General features: G+C 52.5%; 1 protein-coding gene and 1 long non-coding RNA gene across 2 annotated transcripts in view; one reads left to right on the top strand and one right to left on the bottom strand.

The window, feature by feature from the left end:
- The window catches only part of ADCY5 (adenylate cyclase 5), a 137,162-nt gene that overhangs the window by 57,985 nt on the left and 55,618 nt on the right, over positions 1-23,559 (top strand). Inside the window, exons 2-3 of the mRNA XM_023214821.2 lie at positions 3,750-3,899; positions 8,377-8,498. Of these exons, the coding sequence (XP_023070589.1) occupies positions 3,750-3,899; positions 8,377-8,498 (272 nt within the window). The remainder of the gene's footprint in view (positions 1-3,749; positions 3,900-8,376; positions 8,499-23,559) is intronic.
- On the bottom strand, positions 7,935-11,172 carry LOC111544353. Its single transcript, XR_002732127.3, has 2 exons — positions 11,027-11,172; positions 7,935-8,148 (listed from the first exon to the last, which is right to left on the bottom strand). It is a non-coding gene; the product is annotated as an uncharacterized LOC111544353 (long non-coding RNA).

Below are 23,559 nucleotides of genomic sequence, written 5' to 3'. Positions count from 1 at the left end.
ACACACACACACACACACACACACACACACACACACACACACACCACTTGTGTTCCATGTGGTTAGATGTGTCCCATGAGGCCAGCGCAGGGAAAACCAATAAACCCTTAATTAGGCCCTGTTTACCTGCTATTGTGAAGCCTCAGCAGTGACTGATATCTGTTACTATTTACTAATTAGGTCCTTTACACAAGGACAGGGTTTATACTTACTTTTACTGTGCCTGTCTTTATGGGGGTGTAAGAGGTGGCTCATTATTTGGTCACTGTTTGAGTGGAGAAGAGAGCCCGGCAGCATTTGGACATACCTTTCTTGTCCCCAAGGTGTGAGATCATTTTCAAACTTCAGACTCCCTTTGTGTGTAAGCAGAATTCCATCAGATTTTACCGATACCTCCTCACTATTCATAACCAGAGCATCTGCACAGGGACCTTAGCACCCTTTAAGACCTGGTGCCCAGATTCCTGCTTTTTTGGCAGATGGTGTGAGTGTGTGTGAGTGAGGCAGCTATTAATCTCTTTTTCACTTTCAGGTCCAACTTGCTGAAATCCGACCTTTCCAATAGCCTTGCTCAAGACCCCACCCTCAAACCACAGCACCCTCTTTCTGCCTGCCTGGTTTTGTGTTTAGTAAAAGAGAGATGAACACCAAGGCACACTAAGCTTAGCAAAGCCATTTGGATGGATATTGGGTTACCGTGCATCTTTTTACCTGGATTTGCACTGTCGGTTGCCATTGGCCTTCTGGCTATAGGAGGAGTCAGATTGCAGCAGGAGAGACCCGGAGGATTAGTACAGAGATGCTGCAGCAGACACTTTATAATTACTTTGGGGGTCGTGTCTCAAAATAGACTGTGGCCTCTCTTTCTGGCCTCAGAAAGAGGGAAGGCCATTCTTTCTCTGTCCAGCCATCTGCTTATATTTTCTCTATTAGTTTTGATCCAAGGTTGGTTGAACCTGCAGATACAAAACCTGTGGATATAGAGAGCCAACCATACCTTTAAAAATTTTACTTCCAATTGGTATTTACTCATATATAAAAGTAGGCTGCTTTTTGTGTATTGATCTTATATCCTATGACTTTTCTAAACTTGCATGTTAATTCTGGTAGTTTTTTAAATTTTTTGAGGTTCTTCTATGTAGACCATCATGTCATCTGCAAATAGAGACAGTTTTATTTCTTCCTTTCTAATCTGTGTGTCTTATGTTTCTTTCTCTTGTCTGATTGCGTAGGCTAGGACCTCCAGTGTAATGTTGAATAGGAGTGACAGGAGGAAACAACCTGGCTTTGTTGCTGGTCTTAGGGGAAAGCATTCAGTCTTTCACCATTAAGTATGACATAATTTAGCTGTAGGTTTCTGTATATGCTGTTGATCGGATTAAGGGACTTCTATTCCTAAGTTGGTAAGTTTAAAAATTATTAATGTATGTTGCATTTTGCCAAATGATGTTTTAGAAACTATTGAAATGATCATATGGTTTTTAAATTTTAGTCTGTTAATATGCAAAATTATGTTGATTGCTTTTTGAAGTTGAACCAGGCTTCATTCCTGGGGTTAAGCCCATTTGGTCATGTTGTATAATATTTTCATGATGCACTAGCCTGTCTGAGGCTAGCTCCTTATCTTCTCCTTCCCAGTTTCTCCTGTCTCACTTCTGTTTTTATCACCTGGCACCTTCCTCTCTTTTCACACAGATCTCCCCTAGCTAGATCATCCTTCAGAATTCCCTGTGGCCTACCCCTCCGCCTTCGCTTCCTCATCTCTTCCTCCTTATCCTCTCCCAGTGGTTCCCAGTGGCTTCCCAGAGGCCTGTTTTTGGGATCTCACTTCATAATCACAGCATTGGTTACTGCTTCAGGCCACGGTCTGTTTCCTCCTGGACTTTCTTCTCCCTGGTCTTAGGGGCTCTTCCTTCTGTGTCAGCTCTGCCCTGACTGGCTCCCAGCCACACACAGGTCTTTGTTCCCTCATGCTTTGGGCTTCTGTGGCAGCGTCTGGACCCGTCTCCCATTCCTGCACTCTTGCCTCTGATGAATCTTCCAGAAGCCGCGGGCTCATCCAACCACTCTTTGGTTCAACAGTCCTTTTGGGGGACACAAGCATTCCATCTATAACACTCTTCAAGTGGATTGTAAGTTTCTGAAGAGCAGGGGTCTTCTTTCCTTGTGATAAATAGGTTGGCTTTTCTTATGCCATGTGTTTACATAAAATGACAGTGATGGGATTCTAGGGTAGATGGGGTTGGGGTGGAAGAATATGGGAGTTATAAGTCAGCAACAATAGTCGGCTGAGGCCGTGGAGCTGGAAATCTGAACTTGCCCCTTCCTGGAAGGCACATCCAGGAGACACATGGGGAGCTCAGGGCATTCTTCAGCCGGTAGGGAGTAAGAGTCTGAAATGGGAAAGAGAAAGTCTTTTCATGGACTGGGGCATATACACCATGCGATGTCTCCAGGGAAAGGTGGTACCACATTCAGCAAGGAGCAAGGGCAGGACCACCTCAAAGCTGTGGTGGGCAAAGCCTTCAGGTAGAAAGCAGACCTGAGTCGAGAGCCAAGAGGCCCCTAGAGAAGAGCGTAGGAGTCATCTGCCGGGGCCACTGCCAGGCAGCCGACATCCCACAGCAAGGCCCTTTGGGATGCAAATGGCCAAGTGCCTTCCATACCCCAGGACTTGGGACCAACACAGGCCTCCTGAGGGCTGAGGGAGCCACAACAGAAGGTGCAGCGACTGACCCGGGCTCCCCTTCTGGAGCTGGGACTAAGAAGGAAGTTTTTGGAGGGAGTAACTAAGGTGCAGCTCAAAGCCCCCACAGCCTGGGAGCCGGAGCGTCATTGTGTGGCTCTGTCCCATGTGGCCCCAAGTCAAGGACAACAGGACCCGTGTACTCAGATACCCAGGAGCTCTATCTGCCAAGAGAAATTTTGCCTACGCATCGCTCACTGGGATCTGAATGTACCGTGTAACCTTGCTTTCCGCGTCGTGTTGTATTGTGTTTCGTTTTCCCTTAGCTTTTCAGTAAGTATTTCCTTCAACGGAATTCCAGCTTCAACTCTGCTGACCTGGAGGGTCAGTGGCATTTTTCCACACACACATCTCAGTTGTTGGGAAGTAGGGGAATGGCAGGCACTGGCCAGCTGGTGCAGTGGTTGTCAGAGGGCTGGTAACAGAAAGACCAGAAGCCTAGGGAGGAAGGAGTGGAGACCCACTGTGGCCACAGACCCTGACTGGCCAGCCTTGTCCTTTCATTCCCTAGAGCATTTGGCACAGTGCTGGGGACCTGAGGGGATTTGAGAGGCCTTGATTCATTGGAGCTGATCCCTGGGGGAGGGTAGCCCCTTGTCCTGTGCTGGACTCTATCACACTTTCAAAAGTGAAATCCCAGCACCCTTGTGGCACCTTCCTTGCGGTGACCCTCCTGCCTCCAGCACATACACAGCTCTGTCACAGTACATGTAACCTTTTAATTTCTGGTACGATAGGCATGTTTAGTATGATTACTAGGTGATTCAGTGTCCTTAAAAGACATACCCCATGACAGGCCAGCCAAACTTCTGGCTTTGAGGACATCAGAGAGCCCGATCGATTATGCCCGGCTGCTCCCAGTGGTTGGCTGCGTGTGGGGTGCCCTCAGCATTTGTTTGCTAGCGCCAGGTGTGAGTTTGCTGAGACAGGGGCTGAGGGCTCCACACTTTGGGGCCAGGAGGGTCAGGATCTGAGCTCGGTGTGCTCCTCTCTCCCTCTGCAGCTTGTCTCCAATGTTCTCATTTTCTCCTGCACCAACATCGTGGGTGTCTGCACCCACTACCCAGCTGAGGTCTCCCAGAGGCAGGCTTTCCAGGAGACCCGAGAGTGCATCCAGGCGCGGCTCCACTCACAGCGGGAGAACCAGCAGCAGGTGAGTGAGCCCCCTGCCCTTGCACAGTGGGAAGGAGTGGAGACTCGAGATGTGCCTCCCCTGAGCGCCTGGCCTGGGGCAGGTGGTGCTCATTACAGCTGCCAGCCCCACTCCCTGGGAGGGGCCCAACCCATGGGGAATGTTTCCCCTGGAGACAGTCCAGCATTCCAGGCCCTGTGGGAAGGGAGCTCTACCCTGCCCATGCCTAAGGCCAGGTGCCCATAGCCATGTGGTGTCCCTGTGGTTTGCAAACAAGCCCAGCAGCAAGAGGGTCCCTCCCTCCCTCCCCACACGGCTCCCCCTCCCTCCCCACACTGCACCCCCCTTGAGTTGCAGTAAGGAGAGAAGCCAGCATTCCTAACTGGGATTGAGTGCTCCACAGGGGAGGGATGAGGGAAAAGAATAGACAGGCGCTTCATCCCCTGAGACACCCCACACCTGGCTATTCCTCTCTGAGTTCTGGGTTTTGGTGGTTCAGAGAAGGAAGAAAGTCCCATCTCTCCCTAGACCTGTCTGGGCCAGGGAAGGCAGGCCATTCCCAGGGTTACAGATTCCTGGTGCAAAGAGGGAACTGCCCTGTGTGCACCCCTCTTGGGTGGGGTGGGAGCAGGGCTAAGGGCCCACATCAGGGGTCCAGCCCTTCCCTCTTTGGGGTTGGAGTCCTGTTTGGATTCCAGGTCTGGATCCCCACTGTCTCCTCTCCTGTGTGTGAATCAGGTAGGGGTCTGGTGACTCTGAGCGATGGCTCCCACACAGGAGGCCTGGGGGGCTGTGTGGCTTAGGGGAGAGAGTGGGCGGGTCTGCAGAGCAGTGGGGCTCCCACTGGCTCCTATGAGATAAGGTTGCTCCAAACCGGAGGCCTTCCCTCCCCTCTTAGATTACCATCTCCCCAGACCCTCAGCAAGCATCAGTGGAGCCCACCTGAGTGCCACATGCGGCGTCAGCCCCCATGGCTGATACGAACATGGAAGGTCTGCCTTTGAGTGTGGGGGACATGGAGAGAGGGCCAAGATGGCAGTGGTCACTCATGGCTCCAGGCCAGCGTGGAGCACATGTTGTGGCCACCCTGAGTGCAGAATGTTTTACTACTGCGGGGGACGTCCTTGATGCCATCTGGTTGCATCCTAAGTGAGTCACAATGACAGGCTGGTGACATCCAGACAGCCAAACGAGGGGGCAAAGCTCTGTAGTACCTCTCCAGGCCCCCAAGTCCCCACCTGTCCCCACTTCTCTTCCAATGCTGCCTTGGTGGTCGCCATGTCTTGTCAGGTCCCCACTTACGCTGACTAGTCCTCGGCCTGGCTCTCCCCATTCACTCTTTGGCCCTGTCTGAGCTTCTGGTCCAGCATCTTGAAGGAAGCCCTTGCTGGCAGTGTCCCTGGGGTCCTCCCACTGCCCTTTATTATTAACACAAGTACGTCACCTCTGGCGCACTGCACCATGCTCACCCCAAGGCCTCAGCATTCCTGAAAAGCCTCTTATCTCATCCCCATTCCAGGCCTCAGCGTCTCTCACCTGAGATCAGGATACCTCCTTCTTCTTCCATTTTTGGGGCTGCCCCTCTCACTTCTCCAGGGGAATTACCATTTTACAGCTTGCCACAGTTTCCTTGCTCTGGCCTGGGCCAGTCTGGACGTTCCACCAAATCCACAGGGATTTAGGGGAGAAAATATTTTTGCCATTCCATATTCGGAGCCAATGTGCTGAGGAGGGGACGCTTTCTGCGGACAGGTGCTTCTCAGCCAGCCACAGCCAGCAAGGCATGCAGAGAGAGCTGCCGGGGCTCCCTGGGGAAGCTTCTAGGTGCCCTGTGATGATTGGGCTCAGAATTATTCCCCAGCGGCCTCCTGACTACCCCTCCTGGCCCTCAGCCCCGGAGGTGGTTGTAAATGTAGGAGGCCTATCATGAAGCCAAACGGTTTGTAGCACGGTCTCTCCCAGTCATCCCACGCTGTCTTTTAATTCCTATTTCTGTCACCAGTGACTATTTACTAAGAGTTGGCCTTTGGTGCTCGTGTTTCCTGCTGCCTGGGGGGCCAGACCGACCCACAGGGAACACCGCCCTTCACGAATGTGTCAGCTTCTCAAGCAGAAGGCTCTGGGCCGTGGCACTGGGCAAGACGCAGCTCCGGTCCCCAAGGTGGCCTCTCCTCACACACAGTTAACAGGCTACTGATGTGTGGTTTCAGCAGGTGGGGAGGGGATGCCGGCAGCCAGAGTCGGACCTCCTCCTGGGAAAAGGGAGACCCTAAAGGAGGGTGGGGAGCAGCGGAGTAGGAGGGTGATGCCAGCTGTGGAGCTTGTGTGCAGCAGCAAGAAAGACCCCAGGAAGCCTGGGGGCCTCTGGGTTCTGCTGTATCTGGAGCAGAGTGTGGATTTCATAGAGCAGGGAGGAGTCAGATCGTGGAAACCTCCAGGCCAGGCTGCGGGCATGGGCTGATCTCAGCAGGGTCAGGAGGCTTAGAAGGCGACATGGTCTGGTGTGTTTTAGGAAAAGCAGTTGCTTGCTTGCAGAGGGGAGGATGGACCAGAGGCAGCAAGCTTGGAGATAAGGAAAGTGATCTAGAGGCTGCCCCGGTCATCCAGTCTGGCCCTGAAGGTGGCCTGGGTGGTGACAGGCTAAGGTTGGGGTGGAGAGGGTGCTTCAGCAAGGAGAGGAGCAGCAGCCAGTCTGGGGGTGGCAGGAGTGGGCCAGGCAAGCATGAGGCATAGCAAGGGGATAAGGGGACATGGGCATTGATTTGCAGTGGAAAATAAGGAAGAGTGAGTTTAGTGGGTCTGGAAAACCCCGTATGTGATGTGGCTGGTGAAACTAGAAAACCTTTGAAGGTGTTGAGCACAGGTAGTGTTTCAGAGAGATCGGGGCTGTGCAGGCACCAGGGAGGGCAGAGGGAGGCTGTCTGTCCAGGGTGTCGCAACCAGAATCCAAGAGCCAGGTGAGAACTGCATATGGGCAGTGAAGGAAGGCACAGAACGGAAAGGACAAGTGCGAGAGCTGTTTCCAGATGAGCAGGACTTCATCGGTGCTGGACAGGGCCTACCGCTCGGGAAAGGAATGAGTGTCAGAGGGAAAGATCTGAAAAGCAAAAGCCACTTATGTGGGCAGGGCCTTGACACTGGTGCAGCGGAATGGGGCTGTCCCAGGTCAAGGCAGGGAAATGGAAAGAAAAGTGATTGGGGAATGACAGTGCGGAAAGCGAGTGTGGTTTGGGTGTGATGTCAGGGTGGTGGTGGCAAGACATCCAGGTGGGCAGCTGGAGGCTGGCGAGCCATGGACAGGAGGTAGGGATGTGGGAAGTGGCTGACAGAGCCACCTCTACAGTGGGAGCCTTGGCCATGGATTTACTCCCAGAATGCAGGCATGGATGGAGCGAGGACAGAGGTGGGATATGCCGTATTTGGGGCCAGGTGGAGGGAGAGGAAGCAGAGATGACATAGAAGCAGAAGAGTCTCAGGGCCACATGGGAGGAGGGTGACTCTAGCATCTGGTGTGGAGTGACGGGCAGGAGAATGAGGAGGGCTGGAGGCAGCCAAAATGAAAGGCTGGCAATGAGCAAATGATGTGCACCAGCCTGACAGGGAGTCTGGCAGGGAGGCAGCTCTTGGAGCAGGGCAGGCCCAGGACAGGAGCTCAGAAAGAGGGCACAGTCCAGACTCCATAACAGGCTGATGTGAGCCTCCGCGATGTGGCCTGCCCCTCCACTTGCTTCTCTCCCACCTCCCCTGCAGCTGGTTGTGACGTGATTTCTTGAAGTCAGCTTGCTTTCCCTCTCTCCTGGGCCACTGTCCCCCAAGTGGAACTGGAGCACCTCCTTCCTTCCCCATCCTTCCAGTCTCCAGGAAGCCCTCTCTGACTACCCCAGTGGAGATCAGCTGTCCCTGCTCAGTGCCCCCATAGTAGCGCCCGAGACCCCCATTACACCAGATGCTTTCTGAAGGAGGAACCTTGCCTGTCTCACTCTTGGTGTTAACTCTCTTGGTCCCCAGAATAGTGCCTGGCACATGGTAGGTGCTCAATAAATATCTGAAAACTGATGGAGTGGATCTCATGTAATGCTCTCAACAACTCCATCCCCATTTTACAGATGAGCAACCTGAGGCTCAAAGAAGGTCAGTCATTTGCCCAAGGTCATGCAGAGTCTCAGGTGACATCCAGGATTCTAACCTGAGGTGCTCAGTACTCACAGGTTCACCGGGGCACTTTTACCAGAGAAACGTGGAGAGTGAGGCGGAAGGATCACGTGGTGTCCTGCGGAGGGAAGATGGGGGACAGGTAGCCTGCACGCACATACACACACATGCACACACACACACACAGACACACACACACACACACACACACAGTGTTAGCCCAGGAGTCCCGGGAGAGCCTGAAAGGTTTTCCAGGGCCCTCAGGCAGGGGCACAGGTGTGGAGGAGAAAGCACTTGCCAGGCAGGTGGAAGGCGCCGTGATGAAAGAATGTGCTTCCCTCTGCAGGAGCGGCTCCTGCTGTCTGTCCTTCCCCGTCATGTTGCCATGGAGATGAAAGCAGACATCAACGCCAAGCAGGAGGATATGATGTTCCATAAGATTTACATCCAGAAACATGACAACGTGAGGTAGGGGTGAGGCTGGGGGAGGAGGAGGGAAGGGAGGGAGAGCTGGGCCCCCATGGAGACATCCCACTTCCCTCCTTTCAAGTGGGCACAGCCTGACAGGGTGGTTTGTTGACTTCGGAGAGTGTGTTGTCTAGAGCACGCCAGCCCCACCCCTCCAGGTATGTTAAATGTGAATTATCATGGTGTCCCCTGTAACTTTTTTGGGGGGTGGGGAGAGGGGGACAGCGAGGCTGCAGGGAGAGAATAGAAACAGGAGGAGGAGAAAGGAGGAAGCGCCACCACCCGCTTTGGGGAGGAGCTCCTAGCCTACCAAGAGAGACGGAAAGCATAGACTGGGACCCGAATGTCACCACCATCATCTCATCTTCACCACCATCTGGCAGCTTCCATGCCTCCTAAGCCAGTGCGTGCCAGGCACTGGGCCAGGCTCTGCCCACCTTATCACCAGTCCTCCTGACAGCACTGCAAGCCAGCTACCTTTATCAGCACATCCAGTTGATAGATAGGTCATGTATGCTATTTACTTCATGTCTACTCTACTTGAAATTTTCTGGAATAAATTTAAAGAAAAAAAAATCACCAAGAAACAACTGGACAAATCCAGAACGTGGGACAGTCTACATTGTGTACTCTTTAAAAAATCAGTCATGGAAAAAGAAAAAAGGGTGGGGAACGTATTCTAAATTAAAAGACTCAAGAGCTCAAGGTCCCCCAGCCAGCAGTGGTACAGACAGGCTGCACCCAAGTGGCCGCTCCAGAGCCCACGTTCCTTTCACTGCGTGTTTGCCGCCTCCCTAGACAGAAGCTGCTGACAGCAGGGACGTGCAAACAGATGTAGATTAATAGAGTGCAAAATCTGCTTATGAGTTCCATGGGGACACGAAGCGATACAGTGGCCTTCATCCAGCATGGCTTCCTGGAGAGCCCGATAATCCTCCCATATGCCCAGAAAAGGAGCTGCTGTGTTTGCCTTCCGGAGAGTTCCTTCTCCCCAGGCAAGTTTCCCTAGGACTCACGAGTCCTCTAAGTTTGCTGTAAAGAGGACTCTTTGAAGGCTTGGCCTGAGTTTTCAAAAAAGTGATTAAATGAAATAGTGCAAATTAACACACACACACACACACACACACAGAGAGAGAGAGAGAGAGAGAGAGAAGGTGAGGCTGACAGCAGCAGGGGTGAGGGAAGCACGGTTTTTTTCAGGCAGAATGAGAACTGCCCAGTTCCCAAGTCTGCCCTGGGATCCAAGACTGTGGATTCTGCCTGCGTGTCTTCCATCCGTCTGTCAAAACTGAGACTCTAAGCCTTTGGGAGAGACATGTATCTGCAAAACACATCGGCCCCAGTTCTGGGGTTCTCCCAACCTCTCACGCTCCTCTGTCAGGTAGCGACAGTGTAGGCAGCAGTCACCTTGGTCTCCCAGGAAGAAGGCTGCCCCTCGCTGAATCTCCACATCCCGGAGGGACCTGAGGGTGTTGCAGCTGAGCCGAGCTCAGGGAAGTGGAGCACAAGGAAGTGGAGTGCGTGGCTGGACTCCTGGCCTTGAGCCCTTCAGGCAGTGCAGATGTGCTGTTTCCCTGCTGCTTCTCCCACCCACCTTGGCCCTCCCATGGTGGAATGATCGCTAGCAGTGAGAGCTCACACCTACGCAGAGCTTGCCTGAACCAGCCACTGCCCTAAGTGCTTTCATCTACTCACTTAAATCACCACAGCAAAGAAGAGGGCTGTACTGTGATTATCTCTATTTTACAGGAGGAAAAACTGAGGCACAGAGATGAAGTAACTTTTCCAAGATCCTGTCGTTGGTTAAGTGGGAGAAACACCCCCAGAACACTTTCTGATACTAGCTTTTACCCAGCCTGACTACCGGACAGATGTTTTTACGTGCCCAGGAGAAAGGAGTGTGTCCGAGGAATCTGTGGGAAGGAGGTTTGGGGAGCCCTCAGACTAACAGGAGACTCAGAGGAGAGGCAGGAGAGAGATTTGGTTGACTCAGAGGAGAGGCAGGAGAGAGATTTGGTTTCCTCTGTGGGTGTGTGTGTGTGTGTGTGTGTGTGTGTGTGTGTGTGACTGAGGAGCCACCAGGGGCCTTTCCTGTCTGATGGCAGTTCCTGAAATCCAGGGGTCTCCCCCTTAGGACAGGTGAGGAAACAGACTTCCCTATTAGAACAGATCCCAGAGGCTCAAGTTTAAAGTGGGAAGGGGTAGCCCACCAAGTGGTCCCAACATGTACGAGCCAAGCCACTGAGCTCCCCCTTCTGGAATTTTCTTTCTTGGTCCTGTCCTCACCACCTCACTGGCCCAGGCATTATCCCTGGCACAGCGTGGACAAAGGTGCTTTCCTTGATTGCTCTCAGCTCCGCAAGCTTTGTGCAGGTTTCACTCATTCAGTGGAACACAAAGGAAATCCAGAAAATTCACTGCTCAGAAGTAGTCTGGCCCTCCAGCACAGGTTCCCAGCCTGCCTCAGCCAACACAGCCGGCTCACCCGCCACCCCTGCGCCTCGGCCCAGTTCCTTGCCCTCTCTCACCATCTCTTCTCCCACTCAGCAGGCATCTTCCTATTCCTCGTTCCACGGTGCTGGCTCTTGGGCCCCAGCCCTCCAGCAAGGGTGTTTGGTCAGAGGGGCTGACTCAGGCCTCTTCTACGGTGACTGCCCTTGGGGTGACACCTCCCTCTGTCTCTCTCCCACGGAGGCAGTGGCTTTGGGTTGATAAAAGAACACTGCCCTAATCACAGAGTGGCCTGTACGTCAGACCCCTGCCACAGTGGGGGTATTTCTGTCTGGGATGTGCCAGGATCAATGACGGCAATCAGGAAAGAGATGAAAGGAGAGAAAAACCAAGATGCTATAATTTTCATGGGGTCAGAGATGATTCTGACTCTGACATCGCCAGGGACAGAGGTGGCTGGTACACATCAGAGGCCAACTGCAAGCAATCATATGCAAATGTCCCTCTGGGGCCTCTTTCCCTGTTCCATCAGTAGCACTGGTTGTAGCCCTTGGTAGAAACACAATGCTCGCTCTGGTCTCTGTTTTGGGGTTGAACTTTTGGCTTGGGTTGATGGTTAACTATGAGATGGGGGGGTTGACATCATAGTTTAAAAACACCCTTTGAGGCTGGGCTCATGGAGAGCCAGTGGGGCACAGTGGTTAGGCCTAGGCTCTGGGGTTAAGCAGTTCTGCACGTTGCCTCTACTCTGCTGTTTCCTGGCCATGTGACCAGGACAAGTTACAGACATTGAGCCACTCTGAACCTCAGTTTCCTCATCTGTGTAATAGGATAGGAAGAGTACCTACGTAATAGAGTTGCAAAGAGTAAATGGAATAATGTGGGGAAAGTGCTTAGCACAATATCGGGCACATAACAAGTGTTCAGTAATTGTGAGCTGCCATTATTATTGTTACTGTTATTTTTATGATTATGATCACACTCATATCAACAAAGAAAGGCCTGGGGATTCTCTAGTTGGAGAATGGAGGGTGATGAGTCACATTCATCAATTCTCTGCAGAGTTGTAATATTTAGAGAGGGTGATGACATGCTGTTCTCTAGCCCCACTGAGAGCAAGGCCACAAGAAAAATAAATCAACTGCACAGCATGACAGGCTGGGTCTGGATCTAAGGAAGAGGAAGAGACTGATGGGGATTTGGGGAGAAGAGTTTGTCTTGGGTAGGGAGGGGTGACAGGCAGAGGCCACCACTGTCCATGGCCTCATTCTCCCCTGAGGAGAATGGTTGTGCAGCACACACCTCCCGGGGGGCAGCCAGGGACTGGCCAAGGAGCCTGTAGGCTGTTTTGGTGCTGAGCCACCACTGGCCATGGGCAGAGGCAGGCCAGAGGCCAGGGGACCCCTGGAGACCCCTGGAGATACTTAGATGTCTCCCCTGTTTGATGTGTGGTGACAAATAGGAATGTTTCAGCGTTTCTGATGGGGCAGGTCAGCTGGAGCCGGGGCCCATGCTGGAATATCCACCCGTGGCTTGCAAGCCCTCCTGCCTGTCCCCCCCCGACCCCAGATACCTGCGCTCACTGCAGCCGACAGCACCTGAGCTGGGGGGGGGGGGCTGTGCCCTCCCCACACCTGGGAGGGACAAGGGCCTCTGGGACGTGCCAGCAGAGGCTATTCTGGAGGGAGGGACAGCTCCTGGAGCTCTGCCTGGGGAGGGGAGAAATCAATCAGTCTCGGCCTTCTCAGCCAAAGAAGGCGCCATACCACGTGGGTCACAGCAAAGGAAGATGCAGACAGACCTTGGCATCACCAGCTCACCCTTGCCCAGGAGTCAGCAGAAGGGAACAAGATGAGCACCTGTGTTGAGCAGACGGGTCCACACCCAGCTCTGCCGCCTGGTGACTGTGGGAACTTGGGCAAGGCACCTAATCAGAGCCTCAGTTTCTTCACCTGTAACATGGGATGGGGCTAGTCCTCACCTGTAACATGGGATGGCCATTCGCTCATCCATTCAGCTAGTGTTTGACCTCTGCCTCATCGCTGGGGACCACCAGCCACACTGCAGGACACTCAGCTAGAGGCGGGCAGTGCGACACAGATTAAAGTACACATCATCGCTGGCATCATGAAGCACGTCTTCTGTTAGAGAAGACACTAAACAATGAATAATTAGTCAATTGAGTTTATCACATTCTTGTAGGCGCTAGGGTTTAGTGACTAGGAGACACGGACTTCACGGGGTATTAATGTTAGACAACGTACTGCTCTATTGTTCTGTTATAATTGTGATAAAAGGCACAGAAGAGCAGCATCCGTAAGAGGGCGCCCAGCTCTCTAGTCCAGGACTCCTTGCAGGGCTGCTGGGAGCCAAGGTGAGGTAGGGCATGGAAGGCCCCCAGCCCCGCACAGCCCAGGAGGCTGCAGACTGATTGCCCTTGAGGCAGAGCAGACAACCAGGTGAGAGTCAAGGTCAGGTAACTCAACACCCCAAAGGTTTCAGGGGCCGGAGAACGCCCCAGCCAGGCCCGAGAGGGCTCTGAAGGATTCTCTGCTTTCACAAGAGCTCCTTCTTCGTGTGGATGACGCTGCACCTGACTGGTCTGTGCCTGAGCTGGAGCCCTGAGGTTTTAAAGGTCGTAGGTGGTGGGTGGGTGAGAGATCATTCCAGACTCTTCTTTGGGTGAAGGGAGAGAAGGCTGTCTCCTCTAGGGGGTGCTGGTCCTCTGCCTAAGAAACATTCCCCGCAGGGCTCCAGGGTTCAGGATGGAGCATGGGTGGGGTCAGGCACCCGAGTCCTGTGGATCTGCAGCTGGGGTCCCGGCAGAGGGGCTGCCAAGCCTGGTGTGGCAATGAGGTAGCCAGCCCGCCTCCCCACACATCAGGGCTGCGGCAGGGTCTTGGGGAGAGATCCCCTTTCTCCTCAGTCTTTCCCCAACACCTCCCGCTTTTAAGGTTACTATCTCCTCTCCTGTCTCTTTCAAGGACTTGGCTGCGTTCCCCAGGTTGCTCTGGTGTCTGGCTCTGCTGCAGCGTGGTTCTGAATTATAATGACCACGCGACAATGTCCAAGATACTCAGATACCCGTGGGTGGATTGTGCACCCTGTAGGCAGAGGGTGGAAAATGTTTACCTTCCACTCACACCCTCAGCCAACAGACCACATGAGGAGGGGCCGTGAACACCCTGCATTCCTGTCTCAAACCTGACATGAAGGAAAGTATTCTGGGCTGGGCACGATGGTTCATGCTTGTCTTCCCAGGCCCAGAATACTGGGAAGCTGAGGCAACAGGATTGCTGGAGCCCAGGGGCCTGAGGTTATAGTGAGCCACGATCTTGCTGCTATACTCCAGCCTGGGCAGCACAGCAAGACTCTGTCTCTATTTTTTTTTAAGTATTCTGAACTCTACTCCCATACCAGTTATAGATATAAGTGGTCTTTGTGTTATTATTTTATCCATTCCACAAACATTTACTGAGCTGCTGCTACATACAGCCTGCCACTATGAAAAAGACACCGTCTCTGCTCCTTAGGGAATATCCAGCCCTCTCAGTGAGGGAGTTAAGTGCTACGGGAACAGCAGCTCGACAGTCCAGGGGGCCCTGTTGGTGGAGTCACTAGGGTTGAGTCTTTTAAAAAAAAAATTAATGGATTATTTTAGTTGTGATAAAAATACATAGCATAAAACTCACCATCTTAGCCATTTTTAAATGTACAGTTCAGTGGCATTAGGTACATACACATTGTGCAACCATCATCACCAGCATCCATCTCTGGAACTTTTCTTATTTTCTCAAGCTGAAACTGTATACCCATTAAGCTCTAACTCCCCATCCTCCCTCCCGCAAGCTCCTGGAAACTATCATTCTATTTTCTGTCTCTATGATTTTGACTACTCTAGGTAGCTCATGTGAGTGGACACATATAGTATTTGTGCTTTTTGTGACTGGCTTATTTCACTTAGCATGATGTCTTCAAGGTTTATGCAAGTTATAGCACATGTCAGGATTTTCTTCCTTTTTAAGGGCTGAATAATACTCCATTGTCTGAATATACCACATTTTATTGATCCATACAGAGTGTCCACTGATGGACACTGGGTTGCTTCTACCTTTTGGCTGTTGTGAAGAGTGCTTCTAGGAACATGGGTGTACAAATACTTTTTTCATATCTGTGCTTTCTTTTTTTTTTGAGATGGAGTCTTACTCTGTCACCCAGTCTGGAGTGCAGTGGCATGATCTTGGCTCACTGCAACCTCTGCCTCCTGGGTTCAAGCAATTCTCCTGCTTCAGCCTCCCTAGTAGCTGGGATTACAGGTGCACACCACCATGCCCGGCTAATTTTTGTATTTTTGGTAGAGACGGGGTTTCACCATTTTGGTCAGGCTGGTCTTGAACTCCTGACCTCAGATGATCCGCCCGCCTCAGCCTCCCAAAGTGCTGGGATTACAGAAGTGAGTCACCGCGCCTGGCCTGTGCTTTCAGTTTTGGTGGGTATATATCTAGAATGGCATTGCTGGATCATATGGTGATTCTATCTTTAGCTTTTGGAGGAACTGCCATCCTGTTTTCCAGAGGGCCTGCACCATTTGACCTTCCTCCCAGCAGTGCACAAGGGTTCAAATTCCTCCACATCCTTACCTGGGATTGTGTCCCAACAAAAGACCTCAGTTTGCCTTAAATGCAGAATGGGGGTTGGTGGGGACTGGAGTCAGTAGCCAGCAAGGACTTACTATTTTAGCTCTCTAGACTCAAAATGAGGGGTCCTGTGGGAGATAAGAAGGGAGGGAAGACGGAGCAAAGAGGCAATGACCAGTTGAATTTGCCCTGCTATGTCTTTGAAACAGCTGGAATCAGCTGTTACTTAGGATTATGATTCTAATAAAAATTTAGACATAGGAAGTATCATTCTGGGCTGGGGTAAGTCAAGGAAGACATCATGAAGACGGAAGGGTCAGAATCAGGCCCTAAAAGAAGAATGTGATTTTTTACCTTTTAAAAAATAAACGTTTTCTTTTTTCTTTTACTTTTTTTTTGAGACAGAGTCTGACTCTGTCACCCAAGGCTGGAGTGCAGTGGTGTGATCATGGCTCGCTGCAGCCTAGACCTCCTGGGGTCCAACAGTGCTCCCACCTCAGCCCCGCAGTAACTGGGACTCCAGGCACCCGCCGCCACACCTGGCTGATTTAAAAATTTTTTTTTGCAGAGACCGGGTCTCACTATGTTGCTTAAACTGGCCTCCGACTCCTGGGCTCAAGTATTCCTCCTCCCAGGACTCAGCCTCCCAAAGTCCTGGGGTTACAGGCATGAGCCACCATGCGTGGCAAAAAATAAACATTTTTATTATGTGAAGAATGTATGTTTTTTATAGAAAAATTGGAAAATAAGAGCAGTATGGAGAAGAAAAAGCACTCACAGACTCACCCCCCGGGGTCACTAACTATTGCTAGGTCTTGGTGCAGTTTCTTCTTCCTTTTGTGTGATTTTCCTTCAGGAAGCATTTCCCTAAATCTTTCCAGACTTTCTAAACAGAATGGCTGTAGGTGCTGTGGGGTGTTCCATCGTATGTACAGTAGGGGTAGGATTTGGGTAGGCAGAAACAAGAGAGGGGTTTGGGTGGGTGGGAGGGGGTCTGCAGAAGGCTGCTAGTCAAATCCAGGACATGCCTCGACCTAGGACCCCTGGACCCAGTCCTGACAGTCAAACCAGTCCCTGGGCCCCTTGTCTTGGTTTCCACTTGCTGAAGAAAGGTGTCCTGTTGTCCCTGCAAGAGTGGAGAGAGTGCAGTTGTCCCAGGGCAGGCTCTCCCTGTTGGTGGAATTCGTGCAGGCATTCTATGTCCAGCAGGCTCCCATAGGCCTTTCCCGCTTTCCCTTTCCCAGCCTATGGCCCTGGATGGACCTGTGGCTGCTGCCAGTTCACATGCCCCTCTCTCATCTTTTTTGTGCCACTCCCTGGAAAACAGCCATCTGGTGTCTGATCTCAGCCCAGTGTTAATAAGACCACACCTGGTTGTGCTAACTCCCCTAAAGGACGTGAGCGACTCCTTGCTTCTCCTGTACCTTCCTAGGGGCATGAGCCCAAAGGATTCTTCGGGTTGGATGATAGGGGACAAATGGAGAGGGCACACTGCAGGGGACAGCACTCTTGGTCAGAAAGAGACCACTGGCCCATCCAGAGTTGTGGCCACTTCAGCCTCCCCAGCCCACACTGGGCCCGTCCGGGTACTTCCCCAGCACCTTCAGCTCCCAGCTTCCTGGGAGTTGGGCTGAGACCTTGCCATACTCCCTTCCCACCCTCTACCACTCAGCACAGTTCTTGATGTGGTCCTGGAGCTCTAACGATGCCAAGGGCTGCAGGAGATCAGAGGAGCTGGTGATCACCACCGCAGGCTCCCCTAGACCGCCAGGAGAACTCAGCACCTGGGTGTCCAGAGGTGCTGCAGGATGTGCACAGGAGAAGGGCCAGGCTCTGACAGCTTCATAAAGTCATGGGCCTGTTAGCAGCAAGTGGGAGCAACCGTGAGGAAATGCACTTCACCAAAAGTGCACGTGGTTTGGAAAGCTGAGCCGAAGCTGCTCTGGAGGGCTGAAGGGCCTATTGTGGTAATTGGGACTGTGTCTCCCACTCTTGCCCCTGGAATAGAATGCAGGAGACTGTGAATGATGGATGGCAGGCAATTAGGGAAGTGTGCACAGCCAGGGTGGCCCTACCTCAGTTCTGTGCACCCGCCATGAGGGCCTGATCCTGTTCGCAAGAGGAGCTCTCATATGGGAGCTAATAGATGAATTAGCACCTTCCTGCACGTCTGGGCCAGCACTGAGTTGGGACATGGCCTTCAGAGTTACTCTGGGGAAGATCAGGAAATCCTGGCCAGCAGAACAGACAATCTGCTGTAGGGTAAACCTTGTAAAACCGAAGAGCCTGCAAAAATGACAGTCATTAAGCAGAATCCTCCCCCAAAGCTGCAGAGAAATGTGACTTTGTCTCTGACAGGAGGTGGGGGGATGTGGGGGTGGCAGGGTTTATATAAATGTGTGGGGAGACTTTGGGGGCTTCAGAGTCAGGGCCTCAGCAGCAACCTTGCCTGGGCTTCCGCCCACCTGGCATAGAAGCCTTGCTTTGAGTGGCTCTTCCCTGGCAGGCAGTGACCTGCCCCTCCCTGGTTCCTTAGTAGCTGACCAGGAAGAGTGGATTCCCAGGAGGCTGCAGGGAGGTACAGGTTTTCAAAGGCACCTGGGGCTCCTCACATACCAGTGTTGTTTCTCTTGTCTCCTGGCACACAACCAGAGACCACCCATGTCCCCATGTCCCTGGTACCCATTCAGCCACTGGTTCCGTGCGTATGGCGTCTGCTGGGGGACAGGCTGTGGACCTCACAGGCTCCTGTCTCAGGTGACGTGCTTGAGTCTCCAGGAGGCTTTGTGGGGCAGAAGGAAGAGCTCACAATTTTGAGTTACTAATTGTGCCTCTTACTTGCTTTGGAACCAGTAAAGTTTCTTCTCTTTCAACAAATAAGTATTAGGCACTGTTGTGGGTTGAATTTTATCCCCTAAAGGATACATTGAACCCCTGTTACCTGTGAATGTAGCTTTATTTGGAAGCAGGATCTTTGCAGATGAAATCAAGTAAAGATGAGCTCATACTGGAGTAGGATGGGCCCCTAATCCAATAGGAACGGCGAACTTGTGAGAAAAAGAGACTGCCCTGTGAAAGCACAGACACAGGGAGAAGGCCTGGTGAGGACGGAGGCAGAGACTGGAGTGATGTAGCTGCAAGCCCAGGAATGCCAAGGAGTAACATCTGCCTCCAAAAGCTAGGAATACACCGGGAAATTTCTATTGAGTTTCATTGGGAGCAGGGCTCTACCGACTCCTTGATCTCAGACCTCCAGCTTCCAGAACCACAAGACAATAAAAATCTGTTGTTTTTAGCCACTTGGTGGTGCTTTGTTACAGCAGCCTGAGGGAACTACCGGGGCACCTTGCATGTCTGGTGTTGTGCTGGGTGTAGAGCAGAGGCCAAGGTAGGCATGGCGCGCCACATCCAGGCAGTCATTCAGCTGCATGTTTCCTAGGGGCTGGGATGTAGCCATGAATCAAGTAGATAAAAAATCTCTCCCTCAAAGAGTTTACATTCGAGTGAGAGGAGACAGACTGAAGCATAGTAATAAACAACAGTAATACACAGCCTAGTCAGTGGAGAAAAATATGGTAGAGAAGGGAGATAGACAGATGGGAGAGGTTGTAAATTTAAATGGGGTGGTAGAAGCTTTCTTGAGGCAACCTTTAAACTAGTGTGGTGGTTCTTAGCCCTGGCTGCATAGTGCGTCACCAGGGAAGCTAAAAATAGAACAGAACAAAGACAACCAACAGCGGAGCCCACCCCAGACGTTTAAGTCAGAATCTCTGGGGCTAGAGATAGAGGGCCTCTCCGGGTAAAAGCTCCCAGGTGATTCTACGAGATGCCTGGTCCCAGGACCATATGATCTAGTGTACAAGAGCTGCCGTGGAAGAATGCGCTTGCCAAGGTCCAGCAGGGTCATCTGTGGAGAAGGAGTTGATCGTGGCCTGGCCATCCCAGTGCACAGATGGGCAGAGGCCTGGCCCACCTGAATGGCTGGGTCAGCCAGGCAGGCACAGGAGGCTGGCGTGCAGTGGAGCCCCTGGGACCACATACATCTGCCTCGTGTGTCTGGGGCGCCCAACCCTCCTTCTCTTCACCTCTTCTGCTCTGTCTGGTGCTACGGGTTACCCTGCTCAGTGGCAGTCCTACCTCTGCCAGATTAGGGGACTTTTTCCTTCCTACCCCGGGGGCATCTCCAGCCCCCACAGCCAGGCCTTTGCTGCATAGCCTCAGACTGGGGCTGGACTAGCCACTGGTCTTGTTGCCTGTCAGCTTTGTGTCTGAAGTACTGGTGTTGGCCAAGGGGATGCTTGCTGAACATGCTCCTTGGCTCATGTGCAGCCAATCCAGACCCCAGCTTCCCTTGGTTTTGATTTCCTGAGAGATAAAGAAGAATTTCCAGAACAACTATGGAAGGGGTGCTTTCACAAACTGTGGGAAAGACCTTCTCCTTCTCCCTGGGTGGAAGGGGCAGCCACCTGGGAGGCAGGGAGGCGGAGGGCGGGCCAGGATGGGGGTCTGCAGGCACCCTCCCCCCGGCATGCACACGCCAGCGTAGCCTACCTCTGGGCAGGGTGGTGGGCCCACCAGCCACGCCAGACACCGGGCATCACAGCTTATGGAGAATCCAAATTCCCTTTCATTTTCTGGGCCCATCCCACAGCTGCACACGCTGGAGCAGCTCTCTGCTGTCCTGAGTCCCCTGGCCTAGCAGGATAGGGCCTGTCCTCTCTGCTCCACCTCCTCACCTTTTCTTCTCTCCCTCTCATTTGTTCCATCTCTTGTCCCTGTCCCCATTTCTCCCACTCTTTCTGGCCTCCCTCTTACAGTTGCCTTGGTTGATCTAGGCTAGGATTGAAGTGGCCAGAGGAGCCAGGATTTGGGGAAACAGCAGTGGCTGGGGGCTGTCCTGCTGTGCTTCTCCTGGGAGGTGGGACAGCCTGGCTGAAGCCTTGGGATGTATTCCTGGTGGCCAACCTGTTTCCACAGGCCCTGTGGCTCTCCTCGTGTGAGCTGGTGAGCAGCCGCTGAGAGTGAGCCCTCTCGGGGATCCTGTACCTGTCCGGGACCGCAGCAGCAGCTCCTACAGGTCCTCCCACCTCCCTCTCAGTGCCAGGGCGTTGGATTGTGCCTTCACCCATTTAAGATTCTGTGGGGCCTACAGACGGCATCATCTTGATTGGTTCAGCTCCTAAAGTGTGGAGCCAGGTGGCCTGTGTGGCCTTGGCCAGGTGACTTTTCTGTGTCCTCATTTCCTGACAGGGTGGTTGTGAGGTGTGAATGAATTCATACTTCTGTGAGCTTAAAATGGTGTGTTTTAAAATGTGGGTTTTATGATGGTGAGGCCAACAGATCGGGAGAGAACTGCTGCTAAGATTGTCACTCACAGTTCCCACGAGGAGGGGACACAACATGCAGGGGCCCCAGGAGGAGGCACCAGGGCAGTCAGGAGGCCGAGGGAGCAGGGCCATTGTTGTGGTTTGTGCGGGAAGGAAGGGTAGCAAGGCAGCTGCTTGGCTGGTTTGAAGAATGTCTTTGCGCTGGCTCGGTATGTAGGGGCTGTCCCAAGTTGCCTGGGACCCCGGTGCCTGTCCCTGGGCTGGTGAGGGCAAGGGATCGTTGTCAGCAGTGGACTCGGGGTTGGTCCGTCTGTGTGTGAAAGGCACGCCCTAAGGCAGGTTGTTTACTGTCTCTGGGGATTGGCTTGTCTTGGGAGGCACCAGCTCTCCGGGGCCTTGGATGTGAAAGCATGAGAATATAAAGACAGGCTTAGCAAAGAGTACCATGTTCCAGTTAGACGACAGGAGAGATAAATGAGCAGTATGTGAGGTCATGGATTTGCTGATTAGCCCAATCAACCATTCCACACGGTGGATATGTGACATCATCACATCACTTTGCACTCACCCCATAAATACATATAATTATCATTTGTCAATATTTTATTTATTTATTTATTTATTTATTTATTTATTTATTAATTATTTGAGACAGTCTAGCTCTGTCACCCAGGCTAGAGTGCAGTGGTGCTATGTCGGCTCACTGCAACCTCCGTCTCCCAAGTTCAAGTGATTCTCCTGCCTCAGCCTCTCGAGTAGCTGAGATTACAGGTGTGTGCCACCACACCCAGCTAATCTTTGTATTTTTAGTAGAAATGGGGTTTTGCCATGTTGGCCAGGCTGGTCTCGAACTCCTGACCTCAAGTGATCCGCCGGCTTAAGCCTCCCAAAGTGCTGGGATTATAGGTGTGAGCCCAATATTTGATTTAAAAAGATGTGTTTAATGTACCAACACACATTTTTGGAATAAAAGAACAAAATATGTTTAGTTCAACATCATTAATTTTAAAACTGAGACTGGGTTCTGGAGCCTCAGGAGTCCCGAGGTGCCTGGGGAGGAGCACAGACCTTGGAGGAAGAATCCTGCCTGGCTGCTCTGAGACTTGGCTCCCATCTGTGAAATGGGGACACTGACCCCTCGCTTGCAGGGCTCTTGTGCGGACTCAGTGAGATGACATGTCGGAAACCTCCCGCTCAGTGCCTGGCTGCCAGGAGCATCTCAGTACACCACAGTTTTTAGATTTTGTGTCCCTTTTAAGAAAAATAACTTTAGGGGCCCTTACAGATTCTGGTCCTGGGGTCGGTCTTCCCCGTTTCAAAGGAAAAGGAAAGAAAATGTTTTCACCTTAGGCAACACAAGCCACAGGGATGGGTGAAAGATCTGTCACCAGCTGGTGCACTGAGGAACTGGGAGGGAAGAGTTGGGGGCTTCCCGGGACGCTGACAGGCTGTGTCTTCCTTTCTCCTCCCTGGGCCTTTTACTGTGTTTCTTGTAGGGGATAGGGGACTCCCTCAGGATGGAGGGCTTAGGGCTAGAGTCCCTTCTGTGTGGGATTGGGAAGTCAGAGTTTGCAGGGCCACCATTCTGGCCTGAAGTGCCTTCCAGAGCAGAGGCATCAAAGGCCTCTCTTCCCCAGGAGCAGGCCCAGCGCCCTTGGGGTGTGCTCAGAGGTCAAAGGGGGCAGGCCTGAGAGACGACTGGGAGTTGGGGCCTGGCCCCCTGTCCTGCACCCTCCTGAGGCACACACCCAGGCCTCACGCCCCTCCCCTGCCTTCCTCCTGGGCTGGGGGAGGGTGCAGTTAGAGCACAGAAGGAGGATAGCAGCAGAAAGAGGCAGCATCCTCGGCCCTCCGGTGCCAGGGCCTCTTTGTCCCCTGCCCAGCAGCCGTGTGGAGCCCCCAGCACGCTTCCTGGCTGGCAGCCCTCTCGGGCCCAAGGAGCCCCAGGCTGGGCCCTGGCTGCAAGCCCTGCCTCTCCTCCCTCATGGAGGTCTGTCTTGGTCCGTTCAGGCTGCTCTAAGAGAATACCAAAGACCAGGGACTTACAGACAACAGCACTGTATTTCTCATGGTTCTGGAGGCTGGCAGTCTGGGATCAGGGTGCCAGCATGATCAGGGTCTGGCAAGGGTCCTCTTTCAGGTTGCTGACTGCCACCTTCTTATATCGTCACGAGGTGGCGAGCAGAAAGTGAAGAAGCAAGCTCTCGTGTCTCTTCTTACAAGGGCACTAATCCATTCGTGAGGGATCCACCCTTGTGACCTCATTATCTTTCACCAAATACCATCACATTGGGCATTAGGATTTAATGCAGCCAGGTGCAGTGGCTCATGGCTGTAATCCCAGCACTTTGTGAGGCCAAGGTGGGTGCTTCAGCCCAGGAGTTTGAAACCTGCCTGGGCAACATAGCGAGACCCTGCCTCTACCAAAAAAAAAAAAAAAGAATTAGCCAGATAGGGTGGCACACTCTTGTAGTCCCAGCTACTTGGGAGGCTGAGGCAAGAGGATCCCTTGAGCCTGAGAAGTCAAGGCTGCAGTGAGCCTTGATCATGCCACCACACACCAGCCTGGGCAACAGAACAAGACCTCTTCTTAAAAATATGAAGAAAAACTCAAGCTTGTAATCCCAGCACTTTGGGAGGCCGAGA

This window comes from Piliocolobus tephrosceles, chromosome 2 (genome assembly GCF_002776525.5).
Source record: "Piliocolobus tephrosceles isolate RC106 chromosome 2, ASM277652v3, whole genome shotgun sequence".
Lineage (NCBI taxonomy): Eukaryota > Metazoa > Chordata > Mammalia > Primates > Cercopithecidae > Piliocolobus > Piliocolobus tephrosceles.
Note: the sequence above shows the minus strand (reverse complement) of the source record. Positions and strands in the feature narration are given on the sequence as shown.